We start from the raw sequence: 19,296 nt of genomic DNA on the forward strand, positions 1-19,296 counted from the left end.
TAAATCGACAGGGTCCTCCCAAGTAGCCAATGGGTTAAAATGCAGCACTATCAAGCTGTCCACAGTCACTGTAGCACAAATTCAATCCCCAGCCTCAGGGAGGTGACCCACATGGCGTGGCAGACCTCTCCTGACCTACCCACTGCTCCCTATCAGCGGTGTATTTCAGCTCATCTGCCTGTTCTGCTCCCCACTCTGTCACTGGTGAATGTACTCACTACCCGCCTTCAGCCACACCTCTGGCCTTGTTCTTGTATGCATAAATAAATCTTAAAGAATAAGTAAATTGACAGAACATATAGACCATATTTACAGATGTTTTACTGCTCTTTCAAGAAACTTAACTAGTTATTTGAACATTTTCTAGACTCTTCAAAAAAAAAAAATAGATAATGAGGGAATGACCAGTTCACTTTATAAGGACAGTTTAATTTTTACTAATAATAAGTTAGATACTCAATAGTAGAAAACTTCAGGTTAATAGCATTTAATGCAGGTATGAAATTCAAGCACTATTAAGTGGAATTCAACATTATGTGGGAGGATAATAAATCATCACTAAGTTCTATGCTTTTTAAATCAAGAATACACATATGCCACTGTTATCACCACTTCATCATGGTCCTGTAGAAAAATGAGCCAAAGGACATTAAACTAGGTATTTTCACTTAATCAAGATTTTTTTCTGCAACTTTTTTTTTTTTTTTTTACGGTAACATCGGTTTACACAATGTGTGATCTGGGATAATAGGTTTACATTTCTTCATTTGCATGTCACCAAACACCAGTCTTCCGCCACAGGTCATTGGGTCCCTTGTCCATTCTGTGTCCCTCCCCGATACTACTCCTTATTCTGAAGTTATATTTCTAGGATTTTTTTATAAGCCAGATATTTTCAGAGGTTCTGACTGAAAATGTGTAAAGATATTAAGTAACGAAGACCAAAATGAATATAATTTTACAATAAGCTGATGTAATTGTTTAATTTTTAGAAATTTGGCAACACGAATGAAGATGTGCATGAAGAAGACATCAGTAGGTGGGGTTGTAAACTGATAATCTGGAAGGCAATTTGATTTTCTGTAAAGAATTCACATACTCTAATACCTAATCATTCTACAGATATACCTTGAGATATTCTTGCATATGTTTTTTAAGTGTGTGTAAGAATGTTCAAGGCAGCCCAGTCTGTAGCCGCCCAAATGTTCATTGACAAGAAAATAAAAAAGTGGGTTTTTGCAATTTACCGGGGAGAATAACCTAAGAAATAAAGGAATAAATAAAGCAAATCTCAAGCCATTCCATGTAATAGTGATGCAGTGATAAATAAACAGGTCTCTCTTCTACCAGTGAGCATTCCTGTCTCTTGCATTTAACAATTTGTCTTCCTACATCCTAAGGAAAAGAAAGAACATTCCTAAAAAGATAATATGGAGATGTTAACAAAGCAGAACTGGTGCCAACCCTGGCCCATCTCCCAGTTTTCCCGAGCTGACCTCAAAATGCCATGCAAACCAGTGACCATCTTCCCCTTTTTGTTCAGTCTGCCAAAGAGCAGACGATGGTCTTTCAGACACCAGTCTACTACCTGTGACCTGTACCATACTGGGGCTTCTCTACATTGACCGCCCTCAGCAGAGGCTGCTGTCCTCAAGGCTGGCCCCCTGTGACCATGCAGGCCTCTGTCAGCAAACCTGTCCCTCTCGGGGCAGCCCTTTCTGCCTGTTTGTGTCTATGCAAGTGCCCTTCATTCTCTGCTTTTTATAATAAACCTGCCCTTTCGGGGGCAGGTCTCTGTGTCACGGAAAAATTTGCCTGGGAACTTGCCATTGCTGGTGAAAGCAGACTTCTGCTATCCTTTCCAAAGTGAACTCAGGAGCCCCACTTTCAACTCCAAAGACAACATCATTAATAAATTGAGAGTATAGCTGCCTCCCTTTAGGTGTGCTTATCATACCTCTCCCATCACAAACCCATAGTCCTCCACCATAGTCCATTGTACTCTCACACTGCATCCACCCTGTTCTCACCCCTCTTGATGCTTCAGACCTATGGTGCTTCTTAGGATGTCCAGGATCCAAGAAATAATGAGTGTTCCCAGATAAGTGGGAAATATAGAAAATCCTTTGGGGGCCTTGACGTGGAAGTCTCAGAATATTGATTCCACTACATTGTATTCATCAAAGTAATCTACCGGGCCAGTACAGATTTAAGGCCAAGGGGAAAAACACCTTTATCTCTCAGTGGGCATGATGACACAAACAGGTATATGTTTGTCACAGGCATGCGTCTGGTTTGAAAGGGGGGCTAGGGAGAGAGATTCCCAGTCTCATTCTGTTCTCAGTGCACCACAGCTTTTATTTGCAGAAACAACAAAGTTACAAAGAAAGATATAGGTAGGGCAGAACTACAGAACAGTGGTTCATTTTCTTATTTCTAAGTATTTAGCATATTTCTGGCACACATTCACTGCAAAGATTCTGTGTTAGCAAATGGTTTTTTTCTAAGCTGTTCATTGACATGAGATAGAACATACTGGTTTGTACACATTGGTTTGTACACAGCCAGCATTCCAGCCTGTGCTGATCAATCTCTCGGCCATGACCAGTCTTCCATCCACAACACTCATGTTTCCCTAGTCCCCACACTTTATGCTATGAGGGCTCCCAACACTTGTTGGTAACTATCAATGGAGGTTAGTTACCATTATGAACCTTCTTGCCATAGCAATCTTGTGCTTGACATATGGTGAATGCATCTACCACCTCTCAAGACAACTTTAAAGCATGGATGTAGCATCAGTTTTAAGCAGAAGGCCCAGAAATCAGCATCAAGTACACTCACCCTAACAGCAGTTCCTCTCAACATGACATGTATTAACTAAAGAAACAAGTTTTATTCCTCATATTCATCCAATATACAATGGCAAGCCATTCCTAATCAAAACAGAAGGAAAATGAGAGGTGCAAAGTGGCGAATTTGAATTCTAAACTCCACTTGGGCACATGTCTCTAATTTGTCATGCTTCTTGGAGCAGGTAATGCATGCCAATTAGGGCCTAGTTCTTCTGGAGAGTGGTTCTCAGCAGTTGACTTCCTGAGGAGGCTAACTCTACTCTAAGTCATTTATTTTACACTAGAAATGACTTCTCTTTGAAGCTGAGTAGCTTCAACCTATTTCCCTAATTTTGACTTTTTTTTTTTAAGATTATTCACCGATACAAAACAAGGGTACAAGTTCCTGAGCAGTGAGAGAACTCACCAGAAGCAGAATGGGGAGCAGAACAGGCAGATAGATGAAGTACACTGCTGAGGGGAGCAGCAGGTAGGTCAGGAGAGGTCTGTCATACCATGTGGATCACCTCCCTGGCAGGGAATTGAACTTGCACTGAAGTAGCTGTGGGGAGCTTCACAATGCTGCACTTTAACCCATTGCACCACCAAGAAGGACCCAGTTTTGAAGTTTGAAAGCCCAGAGCTACTTCTATTTTGAACTATCTTTCTATGATAGATTAAACTAACATTTTTTTTTCAAAACTAGTAAGCATTTTTTACCAATCAAATGATGTCTATTCCCTTAGACAAAAGGCATTATCCACAAATCTATTCAGATAAGCTTCACTACTTTGAGTTGAGTGGACAGTTGTCTGAAGGCCAGTACCCTTAGAGACCCTATGGTACATGCACAGAGAATTTTAGGAGCCTTTGTTTTTTTCCCTAAGTTAGAGACTGATGAAGCATGATTCAATTTGAATTCTGAAGGCGTGCCACTTTGATCTTAACTTACCTGATGCTGTTTTACTAACAATTCCTTGGGTCTGATCTCTGCCTACATAATCCTCTCTTCTTTGAGAACTTCATGGTAACTGAAAAAGGTGTTCTGGACCTTTATGGTTCCAGTAAATTTTACTCCAAAACAGAGCAGTTTCTTATGTAGTTCAGGTCTCTCTTCTCACATACGATCATAACCAGCTAGAAGAAATCAGTTGGCATTCTCAATATTCTGCCTGAAAATACCCTTGGCTGGATCCACATGGTTTTTTGTTTGTTTGCTTGTTTTTTTCAACTGAGGTGATGTTGGTTTAGATTATTGTTTGTATTTTGAAAGTATAGGATTCCCCATGCTGGTAATGTTACCATAGTGTTCTCACCACTAAAGCAAAGTTCGCCATCAAGGTTCACTATGCTCCCTCCCCACCCCTCTGTGTTCACCCCTTTCCTTCCCCTCTCCTGGGTGTCTAGTTTTATACTTTCAAAGCTCAGTTTTAGAGTTTGGCTTGATCGGCCCTTCTCTGGTTTCTCTACATTCCACATATAAGTGACGCCATCCGGTATTTTTCTTTCTCTTTCTGGCTTATTTCACTCAGCATAATTCCTTTCAGTTCCATCCATGTTGCTGCAAATGACATAAGTTTGTCTTTTCTAATTTCTGAGCAGTATTCCATTGTACATATGTGCCATATCTTCTTGTGGATCCACAAGATTTTTTAGGTCATTGATTCCCCTTATTTGTTCTACCTTTCACTCTACTGCAAATGAAAATGTTGCTCTTCAATAATATTTTCCTTGTTCTAGTCCCCTTTGTTCCCTGTAGATCCTATAGCCCTCATCTCCTGCTCAAGTCTAAGGTGAAGGTCATATGTTTTGATTTTCACCTGTTTGTAGTTATGAGTTTCTATTTTGGCAGTCTCTTGCCCCATAAAAACCATCTAAAAAAATTGGTATTAAGTGGTCATTTTATTAACTCATAGATCTATTGGTAGATTGGGCCAAGTTGGCTCAGTTGAAAGGTTCTTGTGCTCCACTTGGTGCTGGCCAGAGTTTCAGCCACCTAAAGGGTATGACATCCAAGATAGTTCATTCCTTTATTTGGCAGTTTGTCTGATTCTCCCCTGCATGATCCTTCCCCAGAGCTTAGGCTTTTCACAGCGTGATGGTAAAATTTTAAAAGGGAAAGCCCTAAGAATTAGTGTTCAAAGACGAAGTAGAAATTGTTCCAAAAAACCCAGTCTTCTTTTTGTTTGTTTGTTTTGAAGATTTATTTACTTACGCATACAGAACTTGGGTATAGGCCAGAGGCTCAGGGGCAGTGAGAGGATTCACCAGAGACAGAGTCGGGAGCAGAACAGTAGACTGATGATGTACACTGCTGAGGGAGCTGTGGGTGAGACAGGAGAAGTCTGCTGTGCCATATAGGTCACCTTCCTAACTGAGATCACACTTGTGCTGAAGCTGCTGTGGCTAGCTTTTTAGTGCTGAGCTTTAACCCATTGTAGCACCAGGGAAGCCCCCTCTGCGGCAACCCCACCCCTACCCCCCAAAAAACAGGCTTTTTAAAGCCTGGGTGCAGAAATATGAGATCATTTCTGTGTTCGATTGGGCAAACAGGGCCAGCCTAATTTCCCCTCTTTCAATGGTGAAGAAACTCATGCGTACAATTAAGGAAAGAATTAATAGTAGTTATCACAGAGACTACACATATTCTTTAGTATAAGTCATATTTTTTAAATGACTAAAAATACAGATGAAGGGAGAGAAAATTTCCCCAAGGAAATATTTACTATTATTACTCTAAAAATATAACACACATATTATCCTTAGCAATGTCTCTTTTTGCTATAAAACCTCAGGCCCCTCCATCCTACTGTGCCATTTGTGTATAAATAAAATATCTTTTAGTAACTATGATAATATTCAAAGGTCAATAAGTGCACAACTACTATTAAAACAGCTGGGAATAATCAAGCTCTGTTATAAGGCTTATTATGCTTATTGACTCTTTTGTAAAGGATTGGTCTAAGTATAAAGTACAATAAATATTTAGTAAATTGTTCTTGACTTCTGATTTAAATCTAATTATATAGGGAATATCAAATATGTTAGTGAATATTTACCAAAGATAGTGAGTTTCCATACAATTCCTACTAAATAAATTAACAGAAATGGACATTATCTCTCTCTTTTTTGTCATTTTTAAAGTGTTTTCACCTACATTTCATTGGGCATGCAAAATTTGTGCTGTCGCAAGGCAAAGATTTGTTTGGAAAGACCCAAATGTGATGGATACTGTTGAAGTTCACATTGATTATTATTGTATTGTATCCAAGGACACGAAGTCAGGGAGAGTAAGGATCTGGGTAAACAGCTTTTATCTAACTCAATTGTCAGAACTAGATTATTTTTTCTATTTTAAAATTATTGTATAAATAATCTATATGGCACCATCAAATGAAGCTAGATTTTATAATATACTACATTGTGGAACTTCTGAAATTCTGATTGCTAATGAGCCTTGTACAGAAATTCTTGTTTAAAAAGACTTGACCTATGGGCCCGAGCAGTAGTTTAAAGCCCAGCACTAAGAAGCTAAAGCTACTTCATCATGAGTTCAATCCCCATCTCAGAGGTGATCCACATGGCATAGCAGACCTCTCCTGCCCTACCCACTGCTCCCCTCAGCAGTGTACTTTGTCAGTCGGCCCGTTCTGCTCCCCACTCTGTCTCTGGTGAATCTTCTCACCGCCCGTGCACCTATGGCCTGTACCCCAGTTTTGTATGCACAAATAAATAAATCTTTAAAAAAAAAAAAACCTCCTAGTAGGAAGGGAGATTTCACTCAAGTTAATTTAGTTTGTTGGGAAGGTCTTTTGTTTATAGTACTGTGAATGGGATTTTACCTGGTAGGAACTAAGGCCGCTTAATCAGCTTTTAGATTCTATTTTTGTCAAATCCAATTTAGTTGTAGATATACCAGATGTCTGTCCCCATTAAAATTCTGGATGTCAGTAAGCTGCAAGGTTGCAATATCCATATAAACACTATCCATACAAAAAATTTCTACAAAATAAGTTTTTCAGGTTAGCACTGTTAAAAATATTTTCCAGTTTTTATTCATAAATGAAATAATGGTAATGATTATGGAGAGTTGAGTTGTACTCCCTCATCTTCCAATTAAATAATAACAAAACCTTGGGAACTCAGTTCTTTTGATCTTTAGGTTAAAACAAATTATAAAATTAAACTAACTCTCATTATATAGTACCTTAGAATTTGCAAAGTATTTTTTACTTTTATCATGCTTTTTCCTCTATTTTAGAACTGAGGTTCAGAAAAGTGACTTGGTAAGCCCTTAGGCTTACATATATAGGAGAAAGATTAAGTAAAGAATGGGAGTGAGTGTTTGAGCATGTAGAAGCTCAAGGCATGATCATCCAGAAGTAAGACAACATTAAGTAAGAATTCTGAGAAGGTGGGAGGGTGGTTGAAGTACAGGCAACTATTGACCTTAAGACAAAGAACATCTAATATAACAACTCAGAAAGAAGAGGGTTGGTGTAAGTGTTTTTGAGCTTGTAGTTTTGGTAGTAGAAAGTTGAAGATGATCTCATTTGATGTCCACAGATTTCCATGAAGTTGTGATGTTCATCTACTGAGTGTGAAGAAAAAGGGAATAAAGAAGATTTGAAAGAATTGTTACAAAGTAGGGGACCCAAGATGACCAAACGGATATAGAGGGATTGACAGTTAAAGACTCACTTGATGTCAGTAATACAAAATGAATGAAATTGGGCCTTCCTGGTGGTCTAATGGTTAAGTCTTATTGCTATCACCACCCACATATGACACAGCAGACCTCTTCTGTCTCACCCAATGCTTCCCTCAGCAGTGTATTTCAGTCTTCCTGTTCTGCTCCTCACTCTGTCTCTGGTGAATCCTCTCACTACCACCCCTCATCCACCCCCACACCTCTCACCCATCCCCAACCTCCATTCCTCTTGTATACAAAAAAATAAGTAAATGAAATATTTTTTAAAAAGGAATGAAATTATGATTTCCTGCCCTTCCTGCATCATCCTTTGTCTTCACAGATTTAAGAATAGAAATAGCAACTTATGTCCTTGTCTAACAGTCAATAGCAATAAGGACCAGGAAAATTAAGATACTGGCAAGAATATTTTAAATGATAGATGAATCATGCAACCTAAGCTGATAGAAAAGTAAATAAAGTAAAAAGAGGATGGGGAGAGAGAGAACATTTTGCTTTGACAAAATGATCGTATCATGTAGCACATTCCCATTGGTGCAGTGGTATTCTAGAAGAAATCCGACACCCAGAATTTAGTAGAGTCAACAAGTAAATAAGGAGGGAGACATGGTTCTGATGATAAATAAGGAGGCTTGGAAGGTGATTTGGAAAAGTGACAATGCATGATAGCAAATGAAGTGAGTGGTTCAAGTGAAGTAGAAGTTTATTGGAGATCAAGAGATGAGGTGGTAAAGGAACAGAGTCCAGATTATAGGTAGTTGCTAGAATATTCATACTCAACATGGTGATAGAAGTCAAAGCAAAAGGAGACATAAATAACATTTCCCATGTCTTGTTTACATTTCTGATTTTTTAACCTTGAGATCCTTGAGGTCAAGAACACTGCATGATCCATCAAAGCTTCTCACTTTACACAATAATTCTTTTACTCCCTACCATTTTTCCTATTGTTTTACAACTAACACTCATGGCTCTGTTCAAGTCTATTCCAGTTACTATATGGGTGGTTTTTGTTAGTTGTGTTATGACATTTTAAACATTTAAAGTTAAAACTTCATTCTTTCACTGAGAGCAAACCAATCTCTTTCTCTCCTCCTGCCAAATAAAATATGGATTAAGTGTTTACATGAGAGAGTTTGAAATCCAGGATTTCTTTAGCAGCAGGTTTCAAATATTCTAGTCAAATCCTGCCTTTTGTCTAACTCTTCTGTTGAATGTTCTGATTAAAGCCTCACTCTGGCATCCATTAGTCACCAAGTGCTTATTTTGAGGATGGTTGCTATCATCACTTACTCTTTTATACAGATGCCACCTAGTTACTTTTGTTTTGACAGTTACGGGTTAAATACATTTCTGGGTCTAGTCCTGCTTAAACTTGCTAACTCTCTATTTTTAAATTAATGCACAGTATATTATTTCTTGTTAGAGCAAAGCTTTCATTGAAAGGGATCTTTCAAAACAATCATTCTCCATAGATGAGTCTTCTTTCACTGGTTAGCTTTGTACCTCTGCCTTACAAAGCAGCACTATACGAATTAATGATATGGCTTTTGAAAAGAATTTATATTTTAATCTGAAGATAGTCTGTTTCGAGATATACATTTGACTATCCTTCCTTCCTTAACAAAGATAAACAGAATATATTTTCTTTATTTTATTTATTTATGCATACAAGAACCAGAGGTGCATGAAGTGAGAGGTTTTGCCAGAGACAGAATGGGGAGCAGAACAGGCAGATTGACTGAAGAACATTGCTGAAGGTAGCATCAGGTGAGACAGGAGAGGTTTGTTGTGCCATGTGGGTCACCTCTCTGGTGTGGGATTGATTGAACTCATGGTGCAGTGACCACAGGGAGCTTCACTGTGCTGTGCTTTAAACTGTTGCACCACCAGGAATGGTCTCCAGAATACATTTTCAAAGAAGCCAAAAGTGATTCAACAAGAGGTAGTCAAATCTGACACATGCTTATCAGGACAGCATCACACAGGAATGAGAACTGGCCAATGCATTTTGCAGTCTGGCTACAACTGTACTCAAGAGTGCTTTCCATAAAGTTACGATTGGAATTGGATGAACAAAAATTGGATGAGGACTGAAGTTGATGATTTGAGATACTTCTTTCAAGAGATGTGTTTGTAAAAATTTATGGTGGTGCAAAAAGTTAAGTCTTAGCATTATGAAGCTATCTTCAGCCACTGCAGCACAAGTTCACTCCTCAGCCTGGGAGCTGACCCACATGGCACAGCAAACCTCTCAGCAGCCCTCTCCTGTCCTGTCCGCTGCTCCCCTCAGTAGTATACTTCAGTCAACCTGATTGTGCTGCTACCCACTCTGTCTGGTGAATCCTTTCAATTCCCCACACCTCTAGCCTATACTCTAGCTCTTGTATTCATAAATAAATCTCAAAAAAAAAAATAGGGCTGGCTGGAAATTTCAAATGACAGGTGGACTATTATAAGTAGTGGATAGTTCAAAAACTCATTTATAAATCATTGTGAATAATGCAACATAGGGAAATGGAGAAATAAATGATTCAAAGAGGGAGGAGTTATTATAGGAGAAAAATGGCTATATAGGCGAGAAGGATCCACAGACCAGTCTAATCAGAGGGCCTTAGCTAGCTCCATGCACATGTCCATCACAAGGCTGTTTAGTGTTTACATATAGCTACACAGTTTAGATTGGTGGCAAACAGTTGTGGTTGGTCTTATCTGAGGACACTGAGAGCATTTATGTCTCAATGAAGTATGGTAAAGTGAAGTGTTTAGATTTGGGGTTGGGGGGAAGGGGTTTAAGACAAGAAGAGGAGCTATAAACTAGTCATTTGAGATGGAGACTAGAATTTGTGACAGATGGTTTCAGCATTGACTCAATAGAGGGAAACTTGAAAAGGTGCTATGAGCACACATCTCACAAGAGCCTGTTTTAGTGACTTAATCAGGCACCATGTCTTCAGAGAGAAGCCATATGAATTCTACTTTGGCTCATTATTTTCCATTTGATTCACATATATAAAAATTTATTTTGTCTTATGCTTCCACTCATTTTTATTTGTATTTTATTTTGCATTTCCATATTCACACAAGAGTTTGCTGAGTATTTTCATGGGAAATAGTAGCATACTCTCTAGTTCACTTTTCTGCATTCCAATTTCATCATTTATAAAAGGGGAGTAATACTACCTACTTGCAGAATATGTGAAGAACTAGAAGTGATATGTACCAAATACCAGCCCATAATAGGCAATCAACCAATAACAACCATAGCTGTTACTACTGCTAAATATTCTTGTTCTAGAGAATAAAAATGCCTCACTTCCACTTTTTTCTTAGAAAAGGTTAGCTTCTGAAATTATATTTTTAGCAGATCATTTTTTTCAACTTTATTGTGCCACAGTGTATAAGTTTTTTTTGTGTAATAGTTTTTGTTGGAATATAATGTCTTACTGAACTTTGGAAGGGGTGTATATTTTTATGTCCTTGAGAGTATAGTAACTGAGAAAGAATAGACTTTAAATAGAAAATTTATTTTCTCATGAGACTTTCTTATTACATAAGCAAAATTATAATTACTAATGTAATTTGAAAATTATATGGGGGAATTACAAATAATAACACAGGAAAAAACATGGTGCTAAAGCGTTTGTAGTAAGCATTATATCTGTTTGAATGACTAATATTAAGAAAGACTAGTCATATAATTTCGGGATCAGATTTATTTTTCCCTAGAGTACATTATTCTTGACCATAGTTGGCATTCTCTAAAGGAATATAGATACTACCAGAATCAAAGGTCAATATATAAAGGAGAAATATGAGATACTGACAGTGAATCTTTATTCAATATCTTCTCCCTTGGCAGTCTGCCCTAGAGCAAGCATCTCTCTTTCAGGTAGTAGTCCATATTCATTTAGGAAAGATTCCACATCCCCAGCAAAAAATTCTTCAGCAAACTGTTCAGCAACACTAGTAAAATTGCTTATGAGTTCTCCACCTTTGTATATGAGCAGTGCAGGTAGCACATCTGAGGAAAAGCGGTCACCAGCACCTGTGTTAGATGCTTTTATTTTACAAAACTTGACCATAGGGTGTTCGACCGCAAGGTATGTTAAGCTACTGTTTAGAGCATCACAACCTTTGATACCATCTTCATAAATGTGAACCACAATGGTGGTAACCTTCTGCTCCTTCTCAATGGTTTCCAGGAATTGATCTCCAGTTTCCAGCTCATACACAAACCCATATCTCGGCCCAAAACTCAGCTTCTGGTGCATGTTCTGCATACACTGCCTACGGTATTTACGAAGGCAATTTTCATCTTCTTTGTCTTGGTGGATTAGCTCATATTCTCGAATACTCATCTGGAAATATATGAAAGAAATTAAAAAGATCAGTCCACCAGAAATTGATAGCCCAAGGAATTTCTATTTGTTCTTTTTTGTGCCCAGAAGCCCCATACCCTCAACTCCTGATATGCCTTCTCCTTTATCTCACTTGTCTTTGTTCAGCTATCATCACCTTTGATGACATAACCTGAGTCCTATGTTTTCTATTCCTTATACCAGTTTGTAGTTCCAGCAAGGCACAGAGAAGGTTCTTTACAGATCTGGATAGAGAGGAAAAGGACAGTCCTGGAAACCTCAGTGACTTTTTCAGGCTTTTAATGATCTCTCTTTATACCATTTATAGCGTGGAAACCAGAAGCAGTGAAGGAAAGCAGTTTGGCTTAGCAGTTTAGCTTAGTTAGCAATTCTGGGCCTCAGGCTGATAAGGAAGCGCCCCTGACCTTGACTAGGGTCTGCCTGTCTCCATCCCCTTACATAGGCACAGTCCCCAAAACCCCAGCTTATAGGTTCTTTTGTAAATAATTTTGATACTTCCCACCCGCCTAGCCGGGGCCTGGCCAATGGGCGCAGGCCCCCTTTGTTACAGTATATAAGCTTGATGCTGAAAATAAAGACAGGGACTTTCCTGGTGAACAGACTCACGGTGTCCGTCCTTTTTCCTTTCAGGCAGGGTGGTCTGGAGGCCAGAAGGCTGGGAGGCAACTCAGTCCCTGGGGAGTATTTACTCTTTCTGGGTTCTCTGGGATTCTCTTCTGGTCTCTCTGCTGGTCTCTACTACACTCTGCCTCAACAGTCCTCACCTCCACGCATCCTTTGCTGCTGGCTCAGTATCTGGCTCAGGTGTACCCACTTACAAATGCCCACACCACACTCCAGGTGCCGCCATCAGATGTGCATGTAAAACCACAGGTGTCAATCATTGATGGTAATAGTGGGAGGGTGGGAAAACCCTGATCACATCCATTTATACTACAGGCCCATATTTTCTTAATAGAAATAAACACTACCAATATTGTATTATATGTGTATATGCTTAATATTAGTTTTTTATTGCTGATGCTTCCCATAGGTACAAGAGTTTTATTCATCATTCTTCAATATCTGCTATTGTGTTTAGTATATAATAGAGGCTCAGAAATTATTTCATGATGAATTGCATGAATGATTATTGATGAATACAGTAGAAACAGCCAAAGATGGCCATGATCTCAGTTAGCAATGAGTCACTTAACTACTCATCATTTTGGGTGAAAATAACCCAACAAGAGTTACTTTAGAGTGACTTTCATAAAACACACACACACACAACACTGTGCATTTAAATGCAAAACAACAAATGCCTTAGACATTGTCTCCTCTACAAAAAACTATTAAAGGATCTTATCACTTACTGATAGAATTTCAGTCAAGACAATTTTTACTACTATTTGGAGTCTCTCAGATTAACCAAGGAGTTAAAGCTGGACCAGCAGTAGCAGTAACACTACCTGAGAAGTTCTACAAAGTACAAATTCTGGGCATCACCCTAGATCTATGGAATCAGAACCTGTAAGGATGAAACTGAGGGAACCAGTTGAACAAACCCTCTAGGTGATTTTTAGCCAATGATTTAGGCTAAAGTGAGAGAAGACCTAACTTCTACCTTCCAAAAACGCTTCTCTTCACTGCAGCTAGAATATTAACATACCTACAAAACCTTCTCTAATAGTTGTCCACTTCATTATGGGCTTACTCAATTGACTTAAGCACCCCTTTCTTCACACCCCAACTTTTCCAACCCTTCCACCACACACACACACACAAAAGACCTACAGAACAAATATGGGACATTGTGTAGTCAAAGAGTGTGAAGCAGCACAGAGCTGTGGAAGCTGACAGGCTGGAAGGACCAGTGGTATCACTTTATCAGCCAGTACCTCTCAAACAGAAACTGACCACTTATACAGGAGAAGAGAACTGAAAAGACATACTAGCACATACAGGGAAACTACAATATCTTAGGTACTTTACATAAAAACTTTATTTAATACGACAATACCGATTATGTAGGTATTATTACTCTCATTTTACAGAAGATACTGAGACTCAGGTTAAGTAGAAGTATCTGATGTTTTCATTACCTCCTTATCTTATTTCTGCCCCTTATATTTATTTTCCTAATGTCTTCATGGTTTGGATCAAAAATTATTGTTCCAATTTAATTTGTTTTGATCCTCAAAATTAAATTTTGTATTACTTTAAGTTGTTCCTATATGTTCTGCAACCATACCAGGCCAGCTAGTTTCAACCATGGTTCAGGCAATTTAAAAAAGAACCTTGGAAACTTTAGCATCACTAGCACAGGTTTTTTAATAGTACGCAGGGGAATCAAGCCAGCAAGGAGACAGCAACTGTGGTCCCCTGTGAATCACTATACGTTCTGCTGCTCTGCCATTTCCTCTCATAGCTGCCATTCACCACTGTCTCCTGCACTGCGCAGCCAGGTCCTGTGCCGCCCTCTGTCCCCTGTGATGCGGCCCTTCTGTGTTCGGTCTCTCAGCTAAGGTGTGCCCATTGACACATGGCCATTCACCAGGCATCCACCATCAGGTAATTATAACCCAAGCCCATGCTCCCAAGCACCTCCTGCGTCCAAGGCTTGAGGTGACAGCCACCGAGGACACGGGCTCAGAAGCCTGTGCAGTCTTCATTTACCTTGCAGCACACTTCTTTCACGTTAATAGACTGAACCACACAAATACTGATTGACACACTTTCAGGTCTTTTTTTTATATTTTATTCATTTATCTATTTACATTATTGTTCATTTTAAAACAATGTTTTTCCCCCCTCCCCCACCTGTCATCACCGTAGTTCTCCACATGCCTCCCTCCTTCTGATCCCTTTCTTGTCTTTCTATCCTGTAGGAAATCTCTGGTTTATAATTGTCTGTTTTTGTTTTGTCGTGTTGTTTTGCAATGTAATAACAATACACATCCCATACCCCATATATTAATTTAGTTCTCTTGAATTCTCTATAAGTGAAATCATTCGATATTTTCTTTTTCTTTCTGACTTATTTCACTGAGCATAATCTCTTCTAGCTCCATCCATGTATGAAAAATTGCTCCATTCACATATTTAGGCATATAACTATTTAAGCATTCTTAAACACTTCTAGAGCTTAACTAGTTAAGCTTTAATCTTTAACAGTTGTCACACATTTGTATAATATTTTATATGTATCCAGACAATTTACATTATTTCTCTTTACAGCCCTTTAATATGAGTGAAAGAGGTGCTATCACAGCTTCTCAGATGGATAATTTAGTTCTTTAATCTGTATCAGTGAAGAAACCAGAACCTGAAAACAGGATCTCAGACTTGAAGAGTTTTTCAAATTTATTTTTATATATTTTACATCACTGTTCATTTTTAAACAATGTTTGCTTTCTCTTCTAAGGTGTAGTCCCTATAGAATTTCCACCACCAATTCACCCATGCACCATCACCACAGTCCCAAATTTTTAAAACGGCTAAGTCTGGCATCAATTATTTTCTGCTGTATGAATGTGAATCCACATATAACAATCAATAGGTATTTATATATCCCACATAATTTTTTAAGATTTATTCATTTATTTATTTATGCATGCAATGCATGCAAGAGCTGGGATATAGGCCAGAAGTGCCAGGAATTGAGAGGATTCACCAGAGACAAAGTGTGGAGCAGAACAGGAAGGTCAACTGAAATACATTGCTGAGGGGAACAGCAGATGAGACAGAAAGAGGTCTGCTGAGCCATGTGGGTTACTTCCATGGCTGAGGATTGAACTTGTGCTGCAGTGATTGGTGAACTTTTGCTGCTTGATAGTGCTGTGCTTTAAACCTTGTGCCACCAGGGAGGACCCTCTATTTAGAATTATTTAGGCTAAAAACACATTATAAATGAATTATTAGTGATTTCTTCTTATCTTACCTTCCTGCAGACTCTTTCTTTTGAATCTTTATCATCTCTTCCCTGAGAAGACATCTGTCTCAGAATTTCTTTCTTGCTAGGTGGAATTGAATCACTATCTTCACTCTCTAATTTAAACTTTCTCCAATCATGTATTACTCCTTTGGGTCCTGGAATAAAATCAAAACCAACTTGTTTCCTTTATATTTTCATTAGGATTATATATACAATTGTAGTTTGGGTAACTATCATCAAGGAAATAGCCTTGTCATATACTGCGTTGAAAATAAATATCTTACTTTGCCTGCAAATATTTGGTTGCCTTGCACATAAAAATGTTCTTCCACATTAACTCCATTAAGTGAATTTGGTTAAGAATCTTTTGAAAAAATATGGGACTGAAGTATTTAATCATAATTCTGCCAATATCTTTATCTAAAAGCCTGTTGCTTTCATTAACTTTCTGTCACCACAAAGGGTTTCTTTTATTTTCTTCCAGATTGAGTTGGTGTAATATATACTTGGTTATCATAATACTGATATAGATTGAACTCTGAAATAGTAAATATTCACAGTGTGTGAATAAGCACAATACATTATACAATCTTAACTACATAAAAATCAATTCTTATAGTTAGGGGTCACTTTATTCTTTACTCATTATGCTTTTTTGGCCAACTAGTAAAGCCAACTGGTAACTTTTAAAAAATAAACATGGTAACTTTTAAAAAATAAATGTTATTTTTAAAAACTGAAAGATAGAAAGTCCTTTGGAAATACCTGCATTAAGGAAAATACAAGTTTCGTACCTGGCACAAGTTGTGACTAAGGCTAATATAAAATTAGATTAAAAAACTAGAAGTTTAGAAAAATAGGACTTTTTACTAACTAAGAAAAAAGCTTCAGCAATAAAATAAAATTAATACCACACTACTAGTAAGGGAAACTAGGATTGTTCAGAAAACATATTGAAATGTTATCAAGATCCAGAAGTAACAAGAGCAGATGAAAAGGTTAGCCAGTGAGGAAGAGTCCGATATCAAATAACAAAACTAAAATGGATTTAAGAGAACTGTTACATAACCATTCAATTATTCTAATATTCTTAGATTTTTTTTACAAATAAAAATGGGATGGAATTTGAAGATTTAAGAAAACATTAAGTCAAGGATGTTCCAGCTGAAATTCTGATGTGCAAATGCCTGATAAATAATAACAGTGCTTGGACCAACAAAAATCCCTGAAGATAAAAAGGTTTAAATAACTTTCAGTGAAGCATAGCCACTAAAGCCAGATCTTAAATAGTATATTATATATGTGGATGTGTTCTTTGTCCCCTTACTTTCTTTTATATAAAACATACAATATGTAATTTTAATATAAAATATACTTTATAATATAATTATAATGTAATTTTAATATAAAGTATACTTTATACTCCATTTGATTTTTTTTTCTCACAAATTTGTAGGAGCTTTTAATACTTAGGAAATTATTATTATTTTTTTTTTGTCTGTCAATTGAGTTGAAAATGTTTACCCTTTGTTCAATGTGTTTTGAATTTGACTCCTGGTCACTTTTTGAGATAGCTGATGTTCCCTCTTTTTCTTTCCCTTTTTCTTTCCTCCCTTCCTCTCTCTTTTTTTCTCTCTCTCTTTCTTTCTTCATTTTTGTCCTCATTTCTATAGCTGAATTTATCAATGTTGCACTATGGTTTCTTGGTTTTGTGTCAGAATTAGAAAGGTAGCCATCACTTCACCATTATAACATTAATTTCAATGCTTTTATATAGTATTCATCTGAATTCATTCAAACTTCTGACTAAATTGAAAGGCACCAATTAAATTATCAAAAGAGAGAGGAAAAAAGTCAAATAAGAGTCAAAAGTTAAAACAAATCTGACACTTTACCTTTGAGATATGTTATTTGACTTTTAAAACTCTTATAGAGTGGCATCTAGACAGCCCACCAAATTTAATATTTTAAAAAAACAGGCTCCACATGAAATGAATTGAAATCTTAGGTTTCCTGGAGGGGTATTGAAATCAATGTAAGAACGGTTCATCAGTCTCTCAATTTTTTTTAATTCAGAAAATTAAAATTAGAAATTCAATTTATCTGTCTTTTTGGCCTATCACTTTATAATTGAAGGGAAATTTCAAAATGAGGGAAGTTAGGAAAGAAGACAATGGTTAATTATAGAGTAGATGGAGAGGCTTTATGATAATTGGGCAGCAAGGAATTCCCAAGTTACGTTTTTCTCAACCTTTACAACTAAATAAAAGTGCTTTAAGGTATCCTATTTCACATTAATTTAAGTGCTCAAATATTTTTTAGATTACCCTACCATTTAAAGGCGTCACTTAAATTTCAAGATAAATATTGGCAATAAGAACATTAGAGATTTCCAGGTTAATTTTAATTTAATATTTTTTCTCTTAAGTTTTCCTTACCAGTATGTGTAGCCTGTCGTTCAAAGTCTTCCTCCAGACTTTGGCTTTTGGCTTCTTCCATTTTGGAAATTATGTTTGATGTAATCTGTAAGATAAACAGTAATGATTTCGTAATTCTGTGATACAAATACAGATGTAGTCCTGCAGCCAATTTCCAAGGCAGGTTAAGGGTTATCTCTAAGCGATGGTGTATTTGAGTATTACTACAATTCTGTGTGCAGTGTAGAAGGGTATTAACTTCATACTTGTATTATTAAAGAAGGCTATGCCTCTAGGGATTTTAGGCAATTCATTGTCTTTTTTTATTTCTTTATTTAAAATATCTTCAGTTTAGGCCTATGTACCTAGTGAACTTTGTTTATTACTGATTTTCTTTTATTAATGTTTGCTACTGGATTCATAAAATTATATTCCAATATTTTATATAATACAAATAATTAAATGGCTTAATTAATAATTATTATGTATTCACTTACTATGAACACTTACTATGTACTAGACATTGTCCCAATAGGGAGTTTATATTATCTGCCTAAGATCACTTGGTGAAGCAAAAACTTTATTTTGGAGCTGTCTTACACTATTACACTGTCATAGAAATTATTATAGTGAAATAGAGTCATTTTCCTCAATATGATTTGACAAATATAGCTTGTAAAATCATTAAAGAATGATGATCTAAAAATAAAAATAGGGCCCCTCCCTGGTGGTGCAGGAGTTAAATTGCAGCACTGTGAAGCTCTCTACAGCCACTGCAGAGTTCCATCCCCAGCCAGGCAAGGCAGACCTCTCCTGACCAGCCTGCTGCTCCTCTCAGCAGTGTATTTCAGTAGATCTGCCTGTTCTGCTCCCCATTCTGTGTCTGGTGAACTTTCTCACCCCCTTCACACCCCTTTCACACCTCTGGCCTATACTACAGTTCTTATATGCATAAATAAATAAATCTTTTTAAAATATAAATAAATAAGAATAATCTAAATTATGATCTAAAATATAAATAATAGATAAATAAATC

At 37.2% G+C, this 19,296-nt stretch overlaps 1 protein-coding gene across 1 annotated transcript; it reads right to left on the minus strand.

Annotated features, from left to right (window-relative positions):
• Nucleotides 1–11,381: 11,381 nt before the first annotated feature.
• On the minus strand, nt 11,382–18,342 carry PDC (phosducin). The gene is made up of 3 exons (XM_004688575.2): nt 18,282–18,342; nt 15,850–15,998; nt 11,382–11,906 (listed from the first exon to the last, which is right to left on the minus strand). The coding sequence occupies exons 1-3, from the start codon at nt 18,340–18,342 to the stop codon at nt 11,382–11,384; spliced, it is 735 nt and encodes a 244-aa protein (XP_004688632.1).
• Between the last annotated feature and the right edge of the window lie 954 nt (nt 18,343–19,296).

Source organism: Condylura cristata, unplaced genomic scaffold (genome assembly GCF_000260355.1).
Source record: "Condylura cristata isolate star-nosed mole 26May11 unplaced genomic scaffold, ConCri1.0 scaffold00024, whole genome shotgun sequence".
In the NCBI taxonomy this organism is placed as follows: domain Eukaryota; kingdom Metazoa; phylum Chordata; class Mammalia; order Eulipotyphla; family Talpidae; genus Condylura; species Condylura cristata.

Coding starts and splice junctions, on each gene's coding strand:
- PDC (XM_004688575.2), bottom strand. CDS start 18,342: ATGGAAGAAGCCAAAAGCCAAAGTCTGGAGGAAGACTTTGAACGACAG. Junction 15,999..18,281: donor ACGACAGGCTACACATACTG/GTAAGGAAAACT, acceptor ATTTTATTCCAG/GACCCAAAGGAGTAATACAT. Junction 11,907..15,849: donor AAGAAAGAGTCTGCAGGAAG/GTAAGATAAGAA, acceptor ATATATTTCCAG/ATGAGTATTCGAGAATATGA.